The sequence below is a fragment of the Xylocopa sonorina genome, chromosome 9, assembly GCF_050948175.1.
Source record: "Xylocopa sonorina isolate GNS202 chromosome 9, iyXylSono1_principal, whole genome shotgun sequence".
Taxonomy (NCBI): domain Eukaryota; kingdom Metazoa; phylum Arthropoda; class Insecta; order Hymenoptera; family Apidae; genus Xylocopa; species Xylocopa sonorina.
In genome coordinates, this window is record NC_135201.1 from 10,985,632 (window position 1) to 11,008,415 (window position 22,784).

At 39.2% G+C, this 22,784-nt stretch overlaps 4 protein-coding genes and 1 pseudogene across 6 annotated transcripts; 3 read left to right on the forward strand and 2 right to left on the reverse strand.

Moving 5' to 3' along the window:
• The first annotated feature begins 1,039 nt into the window (after nt 1-1,039).
• Nucleotides 1,040-1,310, forward strand: LOC143427374 (uncharacterized; annotated as a pseudogene).
• Nucleotides 1,311-2,229: 919 nt separating this feature from the next.
• Nucleotides 2,230-4,845, forward strand: LOC143426842 (uncharacterized). 2 transcript variants are annotated; one of them, XM_076900519.1, is made up of 4 exons: nt 2,230-2,418; nt 3,460-3,816; nt 3,894-4,182; nt 4,380-4,845. In XM_076900519.1, the coding sequence occupies exons 1-4, from the start codon at nt 2,230-2,232 to the stop codon at nt 4,451-4,453; spliced, it is 909 nt and encodes a 302-aa protein (XP_076756634.1). In that variant the 3' UTR covers nt 4,454-4,845. The 2 variants fall into 2 exon arrangements, with proteins under 2 accessions (XP_076756634.1, XP_076756633.1); XM_076900518.1 differs by having other exon boundaries at nt 4,377-4,841.
• Nucleotides 4,846-10,872: 6,027 nt separating this feature from the next.
• 140up (RPII140-upstream gene protein) lies at nt 10,873-13,088 on the forward strand. Its single transcript, XM_076901034.1, has 4 exons — nt 10,873-11,087; nt 11,185-11,436; nt 11,723-11,971; nt 12,050-13,088. The coding sequence occupies exons 1-4, from the start codon at nt 10,927-10,929 to the stop codon at nt 12,183-12,185; spliced, it is 798 nt and encodes a 265-aa protein (XP_076757149.1). The 5' UTR covers nt 10,873-10,926; the 3' UTR covers nt 12,186-13,088.
• Twf (twinfilin actin binding protein) lies at nt 12,171-18,246 on the reverse strand. Of its 2 annotated transcripts, none has more exons than XM_076901032.1 (5): nt 18,109-18,246; nt 17,883-17,960; nt 16,715-17,374; nt 16,525-16,643; nt 12,171-13,003 (listed from the first exon to the last, which is right to left on the reverse strand). In XM_076901032.1, the coding sequence occupies exons 1-5, from the start codon at nt 18,131-18,133 to the stop codon at nt 12,833-12,835; spliced, it is 1,053 nt and encodes a 350-aa protein (XP_076757147.1). In that variant the 5' UTR covers nt 18,134-18,246; the 3' UTR covers nt 12,171-12,832. The 2 variants fall into 2 exon arrangements, with proteins under 2 accessions (XP_076757147.1, XP_076757148.1); XM_076901033.1 differs by lacking the exon at nt 12,171-13,003 and adding an exon at nt 15,290-16,151.
• A 1,165-nt stretch (nt 18,247-19,411) lies between these two features.
• Nucleotides 19,412-21,716, reverse strand: LOC143427118 (uncharacterized). Its single transcript, XM_076901026.1, has 7 exons — nt 21,711-21,716; nt 21,258-21,368; nt 21,065-21,190; nt 20,765-20,938; nt 20,322-20,575; nt 20,011-20,233; nt 19,412-19,862 (listed from the first exon to the last, which is right to left on the reverse strand). Exons 2-7 carry the CDS (start codon nt 21,364-21,366, stop codon nt 19,492-19,494), a joined length of 1,257 nt encoding a protein of 418 aa, XP_076757141.1. The 5' UTR covers nt 21,367-21,368; nt 21,711-21,716; the 3' UTR covers nt 19,412-19,491.
• Between the last annotated feature and the right edge of the window lie 1,068 nt (nt 21,717-22,784).

Sequence of the window (22,784 nt, forward strand, 5' to 3'; positions counted from 1 at the left end):
AAATCCTGTATCGTTGACAAAAGTGTTTCGAGAGTGTGGAAGGATCCGCCGCGTTGCGGGGAGTGTGCGCGTCAACCGGAGACGAGTTAATGCTTTCGGCATAGCGAGCGCGAGGAATCGCTTAGAAACGATTCCATGCGAGCAACCCGGCCGACATCAGTCAAGTTTCTGAATAGGATCAGCTCCACGGTATTCTCCATACCCGTCACGGGATCTTCAGCCAGGCCTGGCAATCAATCTTGACGGACGGGGAAAAAAAAAAGAATCGGCCCGGTCATTTTCGTAATCGGCCTGCTGATCATTTGTACCAGTTAATAAACTTCTTATTAAGCCGAGGGGGGACGCGACGTAGGGGGAGCGCCGACAATTACCTGAAAATAGAATACCATAACGTTTATAGTCGCGATTATATCAATGGTCGAAACAGCTCCACGCGTCCAAGGTGTATCAACTACCCGCACGCTTGATTGCGATGCCGTTCAGCCGTGTTAAGCGAGTCGTTAACTCTACATTGTAATTTTATTATTAACACAACTTACGGCGTATATTTGATCGCTTGAAATATTGCGTTATTCGTTCCATCGTTCCTACGATACTTTACTAGCTTGGCTATACTTACGTTTTGCGGCTATGAGAATTAATTTCAAACGGTTAGAGCCTTAAAAGTGCGGCTATCTCAATCGAGTTAAAGTTCACAGGAAGGCTGATCATAGGTATCACCAGGGATTACGAATTCCTGACCCGATTATACCGGATTTACAGTAGCGTGGAATTATGGGGTGATATCTCTGTGCAATCTGTCCGAGATCGTACCAGATTCTACAGCACGATTGAATTAATATCGGCACACAACGGTTCACATATCATAGCAAGGAGATTTTTGTTTAATTGAATCATTAGACTTTGTATGACTGATACCAGAAAATAAATGGCGCCAGAAGGGAAGGTGTGATTAAGGAAGTGTCCAGTAGTCACCAATTGGATGAATCTCTAAAAAGATGTTAATCCTCCTGGCGAAAGACTACTCATTCTACTGATAATGACATAACAGCAGAATTCATTACTTACCCTGAACACGCAATCGTCGTACGTGTATCATTCAGGGATAAATCCGATTAGCTGGGCGCTGACAATTTTCTGGCCGATTACTTTTGCGACAGCATCGTCTAAAATCTACTTTTTGCTTCTCGATCTGTTATGTCACCGTCGAGACGTGTCTGAAAATGTGGGATGATCGATCCGCTGAAGAAGTGTAGGAGCACCTCGTACAATTAATGACGGGTTCCACGGTTTTCTTAGTTGTCAGCCGTGATTTCACAGCTCGGACGAACAGACGTATCGCAAAAATTGCAAAACCTTGTGTAGGAGCAATCTTTGGTTGAAGCAGCTTCTATTGCCAAATATTGAAACAGGGTCGCATTCCATTCAAAGTGAAAGTGTAGCAGAACCGGACATTCGTAAAAAATCATGACGCTTTGCATTTCGCAGTACAGCAAGCATCTACTAAGTCAGAGAAAAATGATCAAACTTTTAATCAGGCGTTTCACAAGTCAAGTTCAGTTACGTTAGATTCTCACTTTTTAGTCCAATCTTGAGCACACGTTTTTATTACTTGGATTATAGTTTTATATTACTCTCTGCATCATGCATGTCTCCAATGTTTTATGAAGGCATTAAAGCAGATGAGTTTTCCTCCTAATCCTTTATTTCCTACGGGTCGTTCAATCACCATCCAGCAAGCCTATTTCTTCATCTCCCTTTCGTTCGTATTACAAGTTAGCAATTGGTTCGATGCATTCGAACATCCAGACGAAATTTAGACCTTTTTTATGCAAATTATTTTCCAACACGAATTGAAAGTCACGATAGCTGTTACAAAAAAAAATGATACAAAAGCAATCTTGGCTATAAATTACTGAGAATGAGAAATATTTAGAAGAAAATAAATTTGCACAACTGTGGCACTGTCAGAAATGCAATCAAACGCAAGCGTGTTCTGTAGAAGAAGACTGCGAAACCACAGAAGGAACCTGGTGGTTTCTTGCAGGGATTTTATCAAGGGTTCCCTTATTCGCTGAAACCTGGAGCGTTTCTTCTCTTCTTTGGACAGCCGAATGATCCAGGCGATCGAGCAGTCACGTGCGTGGATCCAATTAAAATTTAAAGCTGTTTCAGTCATCATCAACGGAGTATCTCTTCCCATGATGCATCACCGAGAGTGAAGGGAAGATGCGCTGCTCCTCTCCACCTCCCACACCCACAGTCGGTCATTCTAATACATACTGGTTAATACGTGGATATGCAGCGCTAAGGATAAACTGTAACAAAGGGTCTGGACGGTATATAAACTCGTCCGTGGATCATCTTCTCAGTTCGCTTCGCGTCTTCGCTCATAACACCAATATGAATTACCACCAGGTAGGCTATCCTCCAGGTTATGCTTACTAACCATCTCTTTGGGTAACTTGACGGTACAGACGTTTTGCGGCCGTTTTCTGGCCTCCGCTATATTTTGATAAAGTCGTGACAACGTTAGATTTGGTTCTTCTTCAAGAAAAACCCAATTGCCTGTTGTTGAAGATCGTTGCTGGACTCGTATCCATTGGCCACGCTTGAATCTCTTAATTGTATTATTTTCTGAAAATTTTAGAAAAATATAATCTAATTCAAGTTGAAAATTTAGTTAATATTCATGAAGGAATTGTTCATATTGATATTACAACAGTTTTGTCCCTAGAAGTTAAACTCTGAAGCATATCAATCATAGAGGATCTAAAAATCTGATCCACTCGAAGTACATTGTGAGAAATATATTGTATATATCGTTTTTCATTTGAAATTTCCTCGGCTAAGTCCGCGGAGATGCTTGAAATCCACGCGGTTCGACTTGGAAGGTATATCTTCACATTTTTCTGTCCACTGTTCGCTAGACAAGCGCATTAGCAGCTGTTCTAGAGAAGAAGACACGCTCGTCTTAAGCAATCATCCCTGATTTTAGCGGAACATTAATTTCGCCATTGGTGAATTATCGGCACGCAATATTTCAAGCATTCTATTAAACTCTCGGTGTAACGTCTCTCCGCGATTCTTTTTGTCGCCGGTGCTAATGACGTTCAGTGACGAAACCGGGCAACAGGTCCATCTTCCGCGCCGTTGCTAATCCCATTTTTGCGTAGAGACAATTTTCATTCGAGTAATCGCGTTCTCGCCTATTAACATTCCCCAATCGATGCAAGAATCAGAATTGCCGAACCTATTAACGGAGCTGCTCCCAACGACGATTCTCGCATCTGTAACCATTAGCGTACAAGTAACTGCGCCTGGTTTCACAAATACCTACTTATCTTAATCGCATCGTTATTATTTTCTGATACGAGAAACATCCCTCGTTCCATTCGTCGATCTCCTCGTCCTCAGAATTCCACCCGCCGGTAATAACGTTCAACCACATTGTTCCAGTTAACGAAAGTGCTGTTGGTGCTATCGTGTCTGGCTAGTGATGCACTTGCTGGATTGCTGTCGGGTGGCAGCCCCGGTGGAAGTGGTTACCAGTACAACAGACCAGGTGGCGGAGGCTTCGGTGGTACAACAGGATTTTCCGGCGACGTAGGCGGCGGAAGAGGCGGAGATTTCGGTGGGGGTTTCAGAGGTAGACCCACCGCGTTGTACGGAGCACCAGGGGGTGGCGGTGACGGCGGATTCACGCGTCCCTCTACTTCTTACGGTGTCCCTGGACAATTCGGTGGCCCAGGGGGAGCAGGTGGCTACCAAGACGGAGGATTCCAGGGTGGTTACGGTGGTCGTGACAGCGGAAGAGTAAAGAACAATGAATTTCTATTCTCTTTTCGATGATACCTGATCTCGATAACCTCTGATATACCTTCTCCTCGTAGCCTCAGCCGTACAGCTTCCAGTACGAGGTGTACGATCCCCCTAGCGGCAACGACTACTCTCAACGCGAGAGCAGCGATGGTAGCTCGGTCCAAGGAGAGTACAGAGTATTGTTGCCGGACTCAAGAACGCAGATTGTAAAATACATGGCTGACGATGCTAATGGGTATACCGCCGATGTCCAGTACGAAGGGCAGGCTCAGTTCTCCAGAGGAGGTGGTGGAGGTGCTTACGGAGGAGCTGGTGGTTACCAAGGAGGAGCTGGAGGATTCCAGGGTGGCTATCAAGGAGGTACGTGCATATCTACTCGGTTTGAACTGTCTCTCGTCGGTAAAATAGCGACACGATGATCTCGTTCTCTTCTGAAAGATGGTACCACTGTATGGTTCCGTGATTGACTTGTTTTCTTAATCATTTCGTGCCTGTTTGTTACCTTGTTTCTTGCTTAAGTAAACGATTTTCTTCTCGAATGTACGTTGGTGCAGCAGGTACTGGCGGGCAATTCGGTGGAGCTGGGGCCAGCAATCAGTATCTACCACCACGTAACAGTTTCCGGAAGTAAACGGCATCACATCATGCATCGCCATAAAAAAGAAGCCTGACATACCTTCCGAATGCTGAGCGTCAACCGTCACGGACCTCCCTCTTTTTTTTTTTTTACAGCTTCTACCTTTTAATACCACACAATATACTTACACCACTCAGTCACAAGCACATTTACGTATAATCACCCCCTCCCACTGGTATTTAACGACATATGTGTATCGACTAGGGTAATTTAATCGTGTTTCTTTCTCCCTGAACGCGTATTTCGTGTACGCGCGGTAGTTATATCATGTACTTTATACTTTGTAAATGGTAATTTCTCTTTTTTAATTATCAATCATACGCTTGTACTCTCTTCTAAGCGATAGTCGAACTTATATACTTGTGTACGTATTTATACGAGCTTAATGTAATACAGAAATAAAATACTCTTTCTATTTAATCCACCCATTTCTTATAACGAAGAAGAGCGTCCTAGCACACCAGTTTATTTCGCGCCTTAGACGTAAGAGAGAGAAAAATGCTATAAAAAGCAGTGAGACAGATGATGGTGATCCTATTCCACATCCCCTGACGCCATCTCCGTAAAAAGTGATGAAACTAATGCCCTAACAGTTTCAACGCTTCTCCAAGAGATGATGCTAGTAGCTCTTGAGTAGTTTTCTTCGCTGTCGATAACGATGTGCGACCAGTATGAGCACTTTTTAAAGAGATGACGCCAGGGGTTCAAGAGTAGAGTCAGCAATATCTATCTCACTCTTCATTATAGCATCATTCTCTCTCTTACCGCTAAAGCAGGAAATATATAAGAAATTATAATAAAACTACTAAAATATACAAGAAATTACAGTAAAACTATTATAAAGTTAGATTATAAAAAATAATAAAAAGAAGTATAATCTCTCATCTTTGTTTCATGTTAATCTATTTTAGAATTGCAATAAAATTTAAAAAAAATATACAAATAAATATGTGTGTCACTGTAATTAATTGCTAAGAGCATAAATTTATAGTAAAACTGTGAAAATTAATAAATCATAGACGATCACTACGTAATAACAAGGATATATACGGCTGCGGTCAACCATCACCTTGCGAAGGTGGTAGGGGTAGCAGCGTGCGCGGAGGGTATATAAGGGCCGCGCGGAGCGCTCACAGACCTTTTGCCACTTGACCGTCGTGGCGGACGGTTGTATGTTATACTTGGTGCTGGGGGATGGGGGACGCGGGGGTGTAGGTGAGAGTGTCTGGAGGTGCTCTGGACGTGATTGGATGTTGATTGATGGACACTTGGAGATCATCTGGGGGTGACTGGAGCGTGACGAATTTTGGTGGAGGCACTGGTGGAGGGCGATTGAAAGGTGCTGATCGAGGATACCAACGACGTTTCTCTACGAATCGGTAAGTTTGAAAACCTTAATAATTTGATTTTTAAACATTATTGAATGTTGACACTTGAGTTGGGTCCCTGCGTAGTCACCTCCACGGGGTGGACCTGGGCCCTTGGTACCGTTTTCCAGAGACCGGTCTCTCGAAAACGGTACCAAGCTAAGGACTACGCACGTAGACATAAGTATAATTGTAAACTCCATACTAAAAGTACCAGAATCAGTTAAAAGATTACGATATATAACTTCTGTCTTGTGTAAAGAGTTCATAGATTTACTTTCACTATTTCATTGATTTATTTTATTATCCAACTATTATTTCATTAATTTTCAGTAGATTAGAATAATTTAATCACTGGTACTTTTAGTATCGAGTCTTTTGCGGTACAACTTAAATCTTTCAAGTCCTTTTCAGGATTTTGAAACATTCAAGTTGGATTGCAAATAGTATAAGTTAGTTTTAACGAACATATTTGTACATTCACATAATATAATATAATATTATAACTGTGTAACCTGAATCCCTCCTATCCTGCCTTCCCTAATTTAACTCAATCGAGTATAAGTATGGTCGTCGTTAATCAGTTCATTCGGTATCATTAACATTCTATTTCTCTCTGTGATGTTCGTTTTCGACGGAGGGTTGTTCTGTAAAGCAGATTCACTATTCTTTCCGACTATTTCACGTGAATGTTATGTTTTTCTCGTAATTTGATGGTTCGATATCCATTCCGTTCCTTCTTCATTTCAATTTCTACATTCGATGCTGGATCACAGCTGGATCGCCGTTGGATCGTCGTGGGATGCGTGCGTCCTTAGTTATAAGCACTTAGATTTAAGTAATTTAATTGTAACTCAATTGTAAAAAAATTGTAAAGAAATCCATTTTCTTATCCAAAGTGAGAAATAGCCATTCTACAATCGCGTGTAGTCAGTACCGATAAACATGCGTTACATTCTCCCTTGAGCATTCTAAGTTTGTACTACGTGAAATCGCTTCACGTAGCTTTCTTTTCTTTTCTTTTCTATTCGCTCGAGATTTAGTTTTCCATTTCCACGCAGCGAAATAGTCGATACTCAATCAAACTGATGTGGTTTTCGGAGCCCATTGAGATTTCGCAGCCCTTGTCGATTGGTACGCCCGTTGGGTACTCGACTTGGGTATAGGCTTAGTACATTGGACGCGCTCATCGCGGTTCGTTCCGAGTAGCTCCTACCCCGTGTCGCTGGGGTCTTCGGGCCTGCTGTAAGACGACTTGGGGCGGTCTACGAAGTTCGTTCTCGTCGGTGGGCAATGCGTCCTACTGCTAAGTCTCGCTGAATTCTTGATGGTACCCGCATTCACCATTGGGGAGAGCGTGGTATCAGCTGTTTCGTTGTAAGACGTGGCATAAATATAATTTGCTCGCGATTCGCGTCGGGTATGGTTCACCTAGTGACTAGTAGTGAACCATCGGGTTAGAATCCTCTCGCGAGAATTTAACGCAGGTTTATTTGGTACTTGTTCGTTTTGTTCGCGTCGCGAACTTTATCTCAATGCTTAGTTGAAATTAGTATCGATTTTTAACTTTAACTTAACTTAATTTTCTTTCCATTTTTACTAAGTGTCATCGTCTTAAATATCGTATCGTAAAACACTTTAATTTTGCTAAAGTGTCAGTAGATTCATTTTAAAAATTTCACTTCTGGTAGGATAATGGCATTTCTTGTTATCCCTCTTCCAAAGTCCATACTGCAGTTTCTGAAAATCATTTGTAGATTTTAGAAAATGTATTATGGATTCCGCGTTTAAATTATTAAAGTAGAGTCAGTCCTCGGTACCTTCTGTGCCGAGAACACATAAATGTAATGGAGGGTGGATGGGATTAGGGAACTAGGGATGGGTCCCTGCGTAGTCACCTCCACGGGGTGGACCTGGGCCCTTGGTACCGTTTTCCAGAGACCGGTCTCTCGAAAACGGTACCAAGCTAAGGACTACGCACGTAGACATAAGTATAATTGTAAACTCCATACTAAAAGTACCAGAATCAGTTAAAAGATTACGATATATAACTTCTGTCTTGTGTAAAGAGTTCATAGATTTACTTTCACTATTTCATTGATTTATTTTATTATCCAACTATTATTTCATTAATTTTGCAGTAGATTAGAATAATTTAATCATTGGTACTTTTAGTATCGAGTCTTTTGCAGTACAACTTAAATCTTTCAAGTCCTTTTCAGGACTTTGAAACATTCAAGTTGGATTGCAAATAGTATAAGTTAGTTTTAACAAACATATTTGTACATTCACATAATATAATATAATATTATAAGTGTGTAACCTGAATCCCTCCTATCCTGTCTTCCCTAATTTATCTCAATCGAGTATAATTATGTCGTTGTTACTCAGTTCATTCGGTATCATTAACATTCTATTTCTCTCTGTGGTGTTTGTTTTCGACGGAGGGTTGTTCTGTAAAGCAGATTCACTATTCTTTCCGACTATTTCACGTGAATGTTATGTTTTTCTCGTCATTTGATGGTTCGATATCCATTCCGTTCCTTCTTCATTTCAATTTCTACATTCGATGCTGGATCACAGCTGGATCGCCGTTGGATCGTCGTGGGATGCGTGCGTCCTTAGTTATAAGCACTTAGATTTAAGTAATTTAATTGTAACTCAATTGTAAAAAAATTGTAAAGAAATCCATTTTCTTATCCAAAGTGAGAAATAGCCATTCTACAATCGCGTGTAGTCAGTACCGATAAACATGCGTTACATTCTCCCTTGAGCATTCTAAGTTTGTACTACGTGAAATCGCTTCACGTAGCTTTCTTTTCTTTTCTTTTCTATTCGCTCGAGATTTAGTTTTCCATTTCCACGCAGCGAAATAGTCGATACTCAATCAAACTGATGTGGTTTTCGGAGCCCATTGAGATTTCGCAGCCCTTGTCGATTGGTACGCCCGTTGGGTACTCGACTTGGGTATAGGCTTAGTACATTGGACGCGCTCACGCAGGTTCGTTCCGAGTAGCTCCTACCCCGTGTCGCTGGGGTCTTCGGGCCTGCTGTAAGACGACTTGGGGCGGTCTACGAAGTTCGTTCCTGTCGTTGGGCAATGCGTCCTACTGCTAAGTCTCGCTGAATTCTTGATGGTAGCCGCATTCACCATTGGGGAGAGCGTGGTATCAGCTGTTTCGTTGTAAGACGTGGCATAAATATAATTTGCTCGCGATTCGCGTCGGGTATGGTTCACCTAGTGACTAGTATTGAACCATCGGATTAGAATCCTCTCGCGAGAATCTAACGCAGGTTTATTTGATACTTGTTCGTTTTGTTCGCGTCGCGAACTTTATCTCAATTCTTAGTTGAAATTAGTATCGATTTTTAACTTTAACTTAACTTAATTTTGTTTCCATTTTTACTAAGTATCATTGCTTTAAATATCGTACCGTAGAACACTTTAATTTTGCTAAAGTGTCAGTAGATACACTTTAAAAATTTCACTTCTGGTAAGATAATGGCATTTCTTGTTATCCCTCTTCCAAAGTCCATACTGCAGTTTCTGAAAATCATTTGTAGATTTTAGAAAATGTATTATGGATTCCGCGTTTAAATTATTCAAGTAGAGACAGTCCTCGGTACCTTCTGTGCCGAGAACACATAAATGTAATGGAGGGTGGATGGGATTAGGGAACTAGGGATGGGTCCCTGCGTAGTCACCTCCCCGTTGGTGGACCTGGGCCCTTGGTAATGTTTTCGAGAGATTGCCCTCTCGAAAACATTATCAAGCTAAGGACTACGTGCATAGACATAAATATAGTTGTAGAATTAATGCTAGAACCACCAGATCGAAAATAACTTTCATTCTATAGATTTCACCATCATTTTATAGATTTGTTGTTAAGAATTCTCTATAATTCATCCACAATTCTACTTTCTCCAAGTGAGAAATTACAATACTTTTATCACAGGTGGTTCTAGCATTAAATCCTTTACAATACATTTGAAACTTCCCATATCCTATTGAGGACTTTGAAATTTTCAATTGTATTACACAATGTATAACTAGTTAAGCTATAATTTATGTTTAGTTAAATTTTTGTCTTGTCATTCATCTCGCTGATCGTTGAACGTGTAAATCCTCTTCTACATCCTTAAATATATAGATTTCACGTTCCTTGAAGCTCGTTCGATCCATCGTCGCGCCGTCAAATCGTTGGGACTCGATCAAACCCGTGTCACTTTCTACGTCCATCCAAAATTCGCGTCTTCGATCTTTCTATCGATGTTTCTATCTGCTCGATATGTGTTAGATATATTTGATCTTAAAAATACCACGGTGGCTTTCGGTTTTGTATTCAAATCTTGATACCTTCTGTTCTGAAAATGCGTCTAATGGAGGTTAGATGGTGTGAAGCTTGTCGAAATGTATCTCTGCGTAGTCATTCCTCCGTTGGTGAATCTAGATACACGATAACACTTTCTGAAGCTCCTCTTCATCTCCGCAACGATGCCCTGTTAAAGATTTTCTGTTAAATTTAGTTATTTTCAAGCCACTCAAACTTTCCTGTCCGATATTCTCGAGCTGGTAGCCATTTTCTATTTATACCTGGTACAGTTGGTAACGAGACAGGTGATTGGTGGCGCTATTTTCTCATTGTGTTCTTGATTGTGATTGGTTAAACTGGTTTATCATCGTGAAATTGTGGAATACGCCATCTGTTACAAATATGGCGAAACTGTTCGCTGATTGTAATTGCCAGGAATATCTTCTGAGGAAATAAAGTACTCACGATTCGAATGCGAGGACAATAAATTATTTTAAACGAGTTATTGTATCGCTTTCGTCTTCGTGTGCTTATGATTTTCAAAATCGCGCAAAATTCGACGGTTCGATAAGCGATTTCAGAAATCGTTTAACCTCTCGAATGGAAAGTATTTGTTGGTTTCTAAATTTATATTCCTTATTATTATATAACTTATAATACTAATGTATTATTGACAATGAACTGATGGTGGAATAATTCGCTGGCGGTTGGAATTATTACTGCCAATCGATTGAATTATTAAGAGAGACATAACCAAAGAGCAGAGGAATTTTTAGGCCCTGGAAAAATGTTTCGTGCAGCAGTGAACAGAAGATTAATCTGCGCTGCCTTCTTTCCATTCACTTCGTCATCTGAGCAGAATTCTAATGAATTAGGAACAAAAATATCTAAGTACCAATTAATGAAGGATCAGATTACAGATAGGATTAATGAAATCATGTTCGACGAGTATGTATATCTACTTAAGTCATATCTCTGTTAAAACGAGATTAGTCTCTCTTTTAGTAGCATAGATTGTCATGTATCATCTGTTTCTATAAAACAGAACAGGCCACCTAACGAAAGAGATCCAATCGATTATTAATGTAACGATTGCTGGTTGCTCGATGGGATTTGTGTCTGGCGGATTATCAAAAGCTGGGGATGTACCACTTAAATTCAAGCAAGAGAATCAAGCAACCTTGTACAAGCATAAATTTTTTGCCCACAGAGAATTGCAATCTCAGATGGTGATAGCTGTACTAAAAGGTGGCTATCGAGCGTCTATAAAGCTTGGATTGTTTTGTTTCTTTTTTTCGTATGTATGACAAGTATATACATTGTAAAGTGTCTATCTGAGTTCTGTACAAAATTGCCAGTATGTTCTACCATTGAAAATAAGTCTACAATCTTGTATAATGAAAAGTACATAGAAGCCGCGTTAAACAGTTATTCGGTTATCGTTAGTTATAATATGAAAGGCATTAATATCTTTTGCTCAGAAATATACTGGCATAGTTTATACAAAAATACAAAATGTTTGATACCTCTCTAAGTAATGTAACATTCATAAATTAATTGACTGGTATGGTATTCTTCATTAGGAGTACAGCTTTAGCATTATACTTGTACAGAGGGTATTTTGATGTGATCAATCATACATTAGCCGGTGCAGTAACCGGTTTTTTATTTAAAGTAAATTTGGGATTGAAGGGGGCAATCTCAGGTTCTGTGGTAGGATCACTATTTGGTACCTTGTATGGTATTGTAGCGGTAGCTATATTGTACCTAACTGGCTCCGATATAGCAAATCTCCACGAAGCGGGTATGGGACTATTAAACACACGGCGAAAGTAAGCCCCAGTATAATTTGCATCAATTAAGAATTATATTTATTCTAGCATCTTGCTAATGTTCCGTATTAATTCCAGAAAAATAGTAGAAAGTTCAAAGGTGATGATGGCCCAGGAAGAATCGGAAATAAAGCTGATGTACAAGAGAAATCAGGAATTAAAAGAAAAAACATCTACAGAAGGAGCAAACGGAGCCGACTTGTTTAAAAGATAAATATTTAATCGAAAACGAATCAATATATACGTCTCATTGGCATACATCTATTGATTTGCATGATCATCGTTTGTATTATTACATAAAAAAAGAAGACATTATGTAATAATATTTGTACATATAATAGTAGATACCGAAAGGATCATCTTGATTCTTGATTATATCGCGAGAGAAAAAGCGAACTTTACAATCACATCTCGCGCTGCCATAAATTTAACAATATTCAACTCGAATAAATAGGTACAACATCATTATGTAATATAATCAGTTCTCATTTCCAAACAATCCTTATTTACACTCTGACAATACTCTATATGTGCACTGAACTTAAAAAATGTATATAACGTAAACGATACTCAATGCAAGTTAAAATTGTAGTTACAGAATAGGCCTGATACTCAAATAAGAGTAAGCAAACATCTAATAATACTTGTTACTTTTTGTGATGATAAAAAGATGTACATGTGCATAATCTTCTCAAATGATAAAATGTGAATAATACTATATAATAAGGAACAAAGCAAAATAAGTCGGGCTATATTCATCAATATAATGAATCTGTGTATGTATATATATGTTTGAGTGTATGATGTGCATATATATATCTCTTCTTAGTTTAACTCAACAAATTCGGAAAACATAATTTCTCAAATCTCCTGCTCCGATGTTCCTAAATCTTGGACCTTGGTTAAACGTTTTGCCCCTCTGCCTGGTGGACCCTTAGGTTTCGCGAATTTCGGCTGATGCAAACTGATTTTTGGATGTAACTCCTCTTGTAAAAATTCTTCGGTTAGTTCTGTTCCGTCATCTATCTCAAGCTATACAATTAACATATTTTAAAGGAGTATTATTACATTGCATTAGAGACCAGAAGAATAACTTTGCCAAAAAAAAAAAAGAAAGTGTGCGAGGAAAAAAAGAAGGTAGAAATAAAAGCTGAAATGTAACGTCATAGGCCTATTCTGTAAGCTGAATGCCTTAAACATATCTTAGAAATCTTAATCGTAATTACATACCCATCCAATGATCGATTCACCGTGCGGTTCCTTAGAGACCTATTATTCAATTCTATACGAATTAAACGCATGATGAGTAAAAAAGTGTTCATATGTCACCTTGTTACGATGATTAAAACACAACAAACTGTAAGATTAGATTGCATAATGCTTTATTTGTTTGTAGCGTGTTTAGTATTGGCAAGATATACAATTTATTCGATCGTAATGAAATCTACAATTATTATTCACTAACAGGTTTGAAAACGAAATTATACACTAAAAAACTTACAGAATAGGCCTGGTACAATATATTGTAAATTGAAATAATGTCCAGGCTATAGTGTGCGTTATAATCTAAATATGGAACACATTTTTCATTAACAATTTCATTTTTTTTTTTTTGAGCACTTTGCAAAATGTTTCCCTTTCTTTCGTTTCTTGTAACTACATATATAGAAACGTGTGCCAAATTCTGTTTCTTATTTGCACGTAAAAGGTAGACAAGCATTTAAAGAGGAACTTAAGAAGAAAAAAATATGTGAAATAGCTTTCGTAAAACTATACAAAAAAAAAAGAAAAAAAAAATTATAAAGCTAATAAAGTGTTATGAGTATATGTAAGTTTCGAGAACATTTGATATTTGAAAAAAAGTATCTCACGTTTCGATCCCAACTTTTACCAATCGATGCGAGATGAATTCTACTCAACATCGAACGAAAAGCAGTAAATATGTTTTCAAAGCCAAGAATTTGGCGCACTTCATTTCATCATTATCCTCGTTAAAATTAGGCCAATCAATCTCTCTCTCTCTCGCTCTCTTTCTCTCTCACACACACATACACACCGAGTTGTTCATTTGTGTCTTGGACGAAAATTTTTAAAAAGTTTTTTATAAAAAGCTACGAGAGTTAAAAAAATACGGATCACGAAAAATAGAATGGCTCTCGAATATCTTGTTCTGCTGGCTATTAGATTATAGTCCCATTTGCTATACACTTCGCACGAGGAATGTTTCCTTTTAATTATCTAAAAATACTTGAGAAGCTACAGTATGTAAATAACTTATCACAATTAACATGTAATATCCGCTAGTTAATTTAAATTATTTAATTGAAGCATAACTACGTCGTATAATGTACGTTTTGTCTCTTTTTCATCCTGAACGTTTGCTCTATTACATCTTGCCCATTTAGTTCAAAATCAAACCGATGGAAAGTTAACGATAAATAGTCGCAAGATGCGGAAGTGGTCTGGAGAAATGTTCTGAATGTACATCTACTTGCATAAAGATAGAATGTTGCATGAATTTTTCAATTATACAGCCAATGGGACATACCAAGATCAGTCTTCGTACATATATTTGTGGAATCTAATGTTTTGTATCATTTACAGTAGTGTAAAACATGATATATATATATACATATAATATACATAACATGCATATATATATATAATTAGTATTATCACTAGCTCATATTAAAAAATGATAATCGTGTGCAAAGAAAATATATCCACAAATCCAATGTGGCGATTTGCACGTTTATCACTCATCTGCTATACATACTCTTCTTATTTATATTAACGCAGAGAAGTTAGGTGAGTGGCATCAGCTAGCTAGAGCACATGGAATTTTCCCTAACTCTCTAATAATCACATAAGGTATGCAGGTTTTTACCACAGATACTTCATTTTAAACACTCTACACCTCTACTATCACTAATCCCCTATACAAAATGTTCGAATGAATTTGAAAGTCAAGCCTTCGAATTTTACTTATTAAAAAAAAAGAAATCACTAATATACGAAAGAGATACGTGTACTTAACAATATAACATATACATACACACACACATATATATATATATTTATATATATAAATATATATATACATCACTTTTTATTGGACTAGGAACTAATTCTCACGGTCAACTTCACCGGGTTTATTTTCCGCATCTGACACGATAAACAGTTAAAAGATATCATAGGAATCGTACAGGCTATAAAAACGAGTAAAATAAAGGAACTATAAACGAGGCGGAGGGAATATCTTTACGAGACTTTTTTTTCTGTTGGCCGTTGAAACGCAATTACGATTAAAAAAAAAAAAGGACGTAAGAACGATCAGAAGGCTTCACTTTCAATATCAAACAACTGAATCTCATTTTACGGCTGTTTTCCTCTTCACTTTTCTCATATAGCATTCTCTGTGCACGAACGAACAATTTATCCATTGCAGTACGGTGTGCGTTAACAAGAACTGCATTTTCCTGGGTTAATTCTATGCGTTACGAGTTTCTCTCCTAGTTATCAAAAAGGTAGTTCTCCGTTAAAGACCTTAACATGACAATTTGGCTCTGTTTTAAAATTTAGAAAAATACATCGTTTGGTCTACTCTGTCTCGCTACGTAGATATAAGTATCACTTTGACCAATCGTTATTAAATATCAATAAATATATCGCTAATTAATAAAAGATTTATCTCTTGTAAAGACGCACGTTAAATTTCTCTCGATCTCTTCTCTTTTTTTCTCTTCTCTCACTTACGAACAACTGCATAACTGTACCGTGTGTTACTCGTTTTCTAGTTGAATCGGGAGTCAATTATACTACTTGGTATATGTTACGCGTAACATATTTCTATCATCGGGTAAGTATCGTGTTTATCACAAATTCAGAATTCACGAGGGAGGAGTAATCATGTGCGTTGTAAAATATCTGAAATATTCTGTAACACGTGTGAGAAACATTTAAGAGTAATGATAATAATAATAATAATAATGGCAGACAGAGAACGTAGAATCGGTTAACTCAAGATACAAGATTTCTTCTGCTTTGATTTTTTCTCGTTTAGAGACTGAGGAGGAGCATAGGGCGTTGACGGAGTTGCAGGCGTAATTGCGGCTGTTTCTTTTATGGTTGGAGGATCTTCCAACATGTCTGCTAACTCATCACCGCTATTTACTTCCAACTAGGATTTCATCAAAATTTTGTTTACGAAACAAAAAAAAAAAAAGAAAAAGAAATACTTTAATCTCAAATGTTAGTGCTAGCAAGAGAAAGAAAACGGATCAAGTTTTAAATAGAGGAAAGTATTGCACGGAATACGACTGAAAAAAGAACGAAAACGGTGACTAGTATCGATACACCAGCGATCAATTAGTTTTAAATGTTACGCAAATAGAACGAAACAATAAGATAACGTACAATCGAACGCTTAATCGGTGAAATTTACCAGTATCAAACGATCCTGTTTAGACGTTCATGCAAAAACAAACCAATTGAAACCAAGTAAATTAGAAGGCACGTAATCAAAAGTGGACAAGCATTATCCGTTTACTTACTTTCTTTGTTATAGTCACTCCGAGTGATTGGATAAGTTCTAAAAGCGGTGCTTTGCACGAGGAATACAGCATCCTCTCCTTGATACTGCAACTATATCCTGGCATGCTATATATAAAAACTGAAATCACCGTAAATAGACGTTCAATTATCGATTCGTGAAACGCAGTCGGCTTTATTTTTACAACATACCTATATGCTCCATGTAATCTCCTTCGTGAGTGTGCTTGAAATTGTAAAGATGGTATCTGGCAGAGTCAGCTGGAACTTTCGTTGGAAGTTTGTCCAGCGAGACGTCGCAAGCCATAACTAAATGTATCTTCTCCTCCTTCAGATCGATCCTCAGCTGAACGTATTCGTGCATACCAGCACCTAACTCAGTGATCGCCTGTTCCGCCTCGGCCGTTACAGGAAAAGCGACCCCGCTCAACGTCTGGTGTCTCGTCTCCACGCTGTAATCGGTTGTAACCGTGTTCTTCTTCAGCTCCGCCAATTCTTCCTCCGCTGTGGTCAACGGTGCCGGAGCAGCATCGTTCCTCTTGTACTTGTGATAACCCTCTAACGTTATATCCTCCGGCACCGTGCCGTGCAACTCCTCCTTTATGGACGCGGTCCCGAACTCCTGCTTCAAAGTCGCCTTAGTCGACGCGTACAACATTTTCTGTCTGACCGGTGCAGTGTCAGGCGACCAGGAAATGAACAACCAATCGTAACCGGAATCAGGCGACTTGGTATCGAGACGATAGAGAATATACGCGGGTTGATTCTCGACGATCAAGGGCTTGATCATCTTGTCGTAATCGTCTTGCCACTTGTTCACTGGCTTCGATGAGGCAGCTGGTGTTAATTCCTCTGCAAAATAAAACGAATACTTCAGTTTCATGTTGTTAATATGTACTACAACTAACGATTGGATCAAGTACATTCCAAGTGGTTCCAAATCTGACTAAATGCTCTTAAATTCTCTGTTGCTAGAAGGAACATTCCGCAGTGGACACGTACCAAGTTGAGATACATTCTTGAATTCTTTCTGAATACTCCAATAAAAGAAAGTAATACCTCTTAATCAAGTATAATCGTCTCTTAACCAAGTATTTTCAATTCTTTACGACTACTTTAAATTAATTCTGTCTACAGTAAAAATCATATACAAGTCTTTACACCCGATTAACATCGCAAAGTACATTACGCACAAGCAACCAAAGTGGTTCTACCTCCACGATACTTACTATCATAACTTTACAAGTAACAATCGAATTCCTGGAAGCAATATTACACTATAGATCGCTCGCAGAGATACAACAGAACGCGGAGAAACTTACTCGCAAACTCGAATCGCAACCCTCGCCAGGAAACTCACCATTCTCGATGGAAACCTTGAGGACTCGTATTTTACCATCGCGGCACTTGGCGAATAATTTCTTCAGCGCGTCGTTCGCTGGAAACAAACAAACGATCGTTAAATCGTTGGTAGCCGATCGAAAAAAAAAAAGGAATATGTTAGAGGTTAATGATTCGCTGTAAAAAGCTTCTCGCTAGCCACGATCGCACGGGTTTACCAGGAAAAGCGGCGAATTGATAAACACCTTTGATGCCCGTCTGGTGCGACATGATTCGCGTGGAACGGTTGATCGTGATCGAGCTCCGCTGAGGAATATGGTCGAAACCAGTTTCGACGTCGCTGCGCTTCCAAGGTAGAGAACGAGATTAATCCACCGCCGCAAACAGACCGTGCGAAATGACTAGAACGCGAAGAGGTGAGAGAGAAAGAGAGAGAGAGAGAGAAAGAGAGAAAAAAAATGAAACGGAATCCGAAATCGGCAGAAACCACCGGTGGAGGTTCTTTCTTCGTTGATCCCTACGCAACAGGGAATCATACGTCACGCGAGTCAACGCCGACGAACTATCTGTCAAGAATCCTCTGTACGTAGTTTCAGTTTGTTCCGTTTCTTCTTGGTTTATTTAATAAAAATAAAAAAGCGAACGTGAGGATAAATAACTGCGTCCCGATCTTGAAACCTGGTTCTCACGTCACTTTACCAACGAACAAAATGTTTCCAGAGATTTCTGGCGCACTTATTCGGTTTTACTTTATTGTGGGATTTCTAAAAATTTCCGTGTTTAATCTATATCTAACCGCGGAGGAGAGACGGGATAGACTTGTCGCCCTATCGCGAGCGAACGATTTCTTTCGTGAAATCTTGTTTCGTCGACGACCGTGGCATCTCTTCGAGGTGTGTACAAACTGATCGAGTGCTGTTATCGACTGCGAGGTGAACTATCGATCTACTGGTTGCGCCATCTCGCGAGAAAGCGTTCCAACTAGTCGCGTGTTGTTATCGATTGTTGAAGTCGAGGGATTTAAATTTGAATGATCGCGCGAGGTAAACGCGAGAATTGATTTTAAGATGTATCGCAATCGCATCGCAGTATTTGTTAACTTAAGCCGTAAGCTTGTTGAAGCCCTGAGAACATGCAGATTTTTCGTTGTAAATTTATGGCCTCAGCAACTTACTGTATATGATTATATATGTATATATGGCCTTAGAACTTTGTATTGTTAAAGTTATCTACAGTTGCGATCTTAAATCTCCACTTTCCATCGTAGTTGGTACTGTATTTTAATTCTACGTTCCGTTGGTAACGATGAGAACGACAGATATGGTAATTCAGACCATGAGAATATATCAGACGATGGTTCTACTCCGGTACTTAATCTGCGACACGACACATGGGCAAAAAATTTGATTTCAAATGGAATCATCCATAAAATGACTAGCAATAAGTGCACAAAGATGCAAGAAACTTCCTCAAGTTCGTCTAATTTTTCTACTTACACGGCTTCTCTGCGCCTTTAATGATATATACTGTGCTTGAATACAATTTTACAATACTCTAATTACAACTGTACGACACTTATTATTAAAGAGAATGATACTCATTACGTCTTCCATAATCAGTATTAATCTTTAGCAGCAACGATAGCGGTCGGGTCGACCGTAGCTGTACGTCGCTCTGTTTTCGATTGGAGTGCAACCGTAAAGAGCATCCCCGCGACTTCCATTCGGGCAGGTACAAACGGCAATGTGGCGTCTCGCTGTGCAGATCGCACTCGAGCCACACTCGATGCCGGTACATGGATTTCTGCACGAGTAATCGATACACGCCTTGTTGTCCGGACAATCGCTGTCCGTGAAACATTCTCCGCGTTGGCAGCTCGTCAGAGCGTTTCCTATGTACCCTGTGGGGCAAGTACATACTGGCCTCTCCTTTCCAGAGCTGTCGTGACCAGGCGTGCAAATTGCGTTCACTCCGCAGGGATTCGGGTCGCACAAATCTCCTAGAAATGATAAGGAATGATTGAACTTATACTCAGAGATGTAACAAGATTTTTCTAGCGTACTATGACCTAGTCTTGAACGTTTTGAACAGGATATCGAGATGCGTGAATATCATTTTCAATCGTTATCACGATTGGAGTCGCTTACGCGCTTCGAACGATCTGCAGCTGACGAAAGGGTTGCCAGTCATGTCTCTTGGGCAACTGCAGACTGGAATCGTATCGCGAAGATTACAGTCTGCATTCACGCCGCACACTCCGTTGCAAGGATGGACGCATTTCTGGTAGAGGCAAGATGGCTTGTTCGAGGGACAATCCGAATGCGTGGTGCACTCCGGATGGCAAGATACGTACGGATTTCCTAGCCAGTTCTACGACAAATTTTGATCGCCATCAAATCTCATACGCACCGTAAATATACTCGTCTATTAACTATATAGGAAATAAGTTAATACTTACGTTTGGGCAAGTACATTTCGCCTGATGATTGACCACGCGACATTCCGCGTTTTTGCCGCATTTACACGGGCTCTCGCATCTGAATGACGACGAACAAGCAAGATGATTAGGACATTCGTTGTCGCTTTCGCATTCGCGGCGGCATCCGGTCAACGGAGATCCTCTGTAACCTGGAAGGCAAGTGCAGACAGGAATCTCGTTCACTACCTCGCACTTGGTGTTGGATCCACACGGATTCGGCTTGCACGCGACCTCTGAAACAGTTTTTAAGAATTTGAGAAACGCTCTCTCTCTTTCTTTCTTCATGATTCAAAGTAAGATCAAATTTTACATTAATTTTCTCCCAAACATTGAAACGTAGATTTTCATTTTTTTTCTGAATCACCTTGTAATAATATGTACGGTTTTTGCAGTACAGATAGCTATATGAATGTGTAACTTACGCAGGTCGGATCCATAGCAAGAAACGAAAGGATCTCCCGCCTGACCAGAAGGACAGTAGCACGTTGGAATGTGATCTTTTGTCTCGCATAACGCATTCACACCGCATATACCATCACAAGCGTTTACGCACTTGTTGTTGGTGCATACTTTGCTCTCACTGCAATCCGCGTTAGCTGGAAATTAAAAATATATATATATATATATATATATATATATATATATATATATATATATATTTACGTAGTTAAAAGCACGATTAAAAACATAGAAAACGTGCGAATACTATGTTAAATACTAACTTAAACACTCTACTCTGGTGCAGCGCACAAGAGGGTCTCCCATGTACAGATTCATGCAAGAACATACTGGTCTGCCTTCGCTGAGAGTGCATCTTGCGTTAATTCCGCAAGTGGTAGAATCGCAACCTACGTAGTAATAAAATGAAAGTAACGTTAGTCAGAGAAACTTATGAAAAGTTTTCGTGCAACTTACTGGTGCCCCTGGCCGTTACTATTCTTGGCTGATAATATTCACCGTGAACTATAATTGCAAACAAGGAAATAACTAGAAATATGGTCCGCAGCCATTCCATTTCTAGCATATCTAAAACAATTTAAATGACAGGCTATAATGTAGACTATAAAGGCGTCGTGGTTTCCGTGGCTGAAACTAAATCGACATAGTAATATATCATTTTGTTGCATTTCATTGTATGCACGCGCGTGACTCGAATTCTGCGCAATACTTGGTTTTTACATACCACGTACAATTCGTACATACTAAGTTCCTGAGAAAAATTTGGAATCGCGATACATTCTGTCGTACGGTTATTCGGATCACTTCGTATTTATATTCAGCCATAGAACCCTCGACGTCTGACCTATACTACGACTTATCACTTGTGCTTTAATACTGTCTCAATCGGGATACAGTAAAGAATTCTACCTGAAATGAAGCGCGATCGTGTCCAAGAAGCGGAGCAAACGGATTAACAGATTCTCAACGAGTGCGTAAATACCATAAGGAAGGCCCCACCTCCCGTAACTTTCAGTCCCAATTGGAATTTTGCCTACGCAAAGCCCCTGACAATCCTTCGACGGACCTTGCCCACGCTATTCGCTGTACCAGATCATTTATATTAAACAGGCCACAGAATCGTTTATCCGGGAAAAAATTGTCCAAGGACAGTTCTTCTTGCGAGTACATCTAATTTCTTTACGCATTTTTTTTTTTTTTGCTTTAGAGATCGTGTACAAGCAAGGCAGCATTCGGAATGACTTAACTTCGTCCCAATAAAAATTACACGATTCCATTTTATTTTTATTGGTACATGAAGTGTCCTGTTACACAAATTCCTTCTAATCGAATATAAATATATCCCATAGTACAAATTAATAAATAGTATGCTAACGGAAACGCGATTACGTTCAATGATTTAGTTAAGAAATGAATCATCGGTAATCTTTTTCTGTTTTCTTTTTTCTGTTACAAATCAGCTTTCACCTTGGAGGAATGTAAATCCGATGACGAAATAAATATATTCAAAAAAGTACCGTGCTACGGGTTAAAATACAGACCGTGAGTAATCGTATAGCAATAACGTTTCACTTATCCAACGAACAATCGTTCGCTCGCGCCAAAAATGGGCCTGATGGTGTTAATACGACCGCATACGCGTTGTATGATCATCGACGGAATTATTATTCTGTGCGTAATCATCTCCAAAGAGGTGAAATTTTCCGGTTCATTTTGCCTAAGAACCGTAAATGATTCGACAACAAAATTGAAAGCACCGTTCTTCACTTTGCTTTTAATTTCATTGAATCAGACGAAGTTGTTCAAGCAAAGTGAACCGTACATAATCCTCTGTAAGCGTCGAGTGAATACTCAAACTTTTGGGGCGTATAGACTGCACATTTATGAAATTACCTTGTGAAAAACAGAAAATTGTTTACGTTACAACGGCGTACGTATGAAAATCGATTAAAAAAGTTCTAGCAATTTACCGTAGTGCCGAAA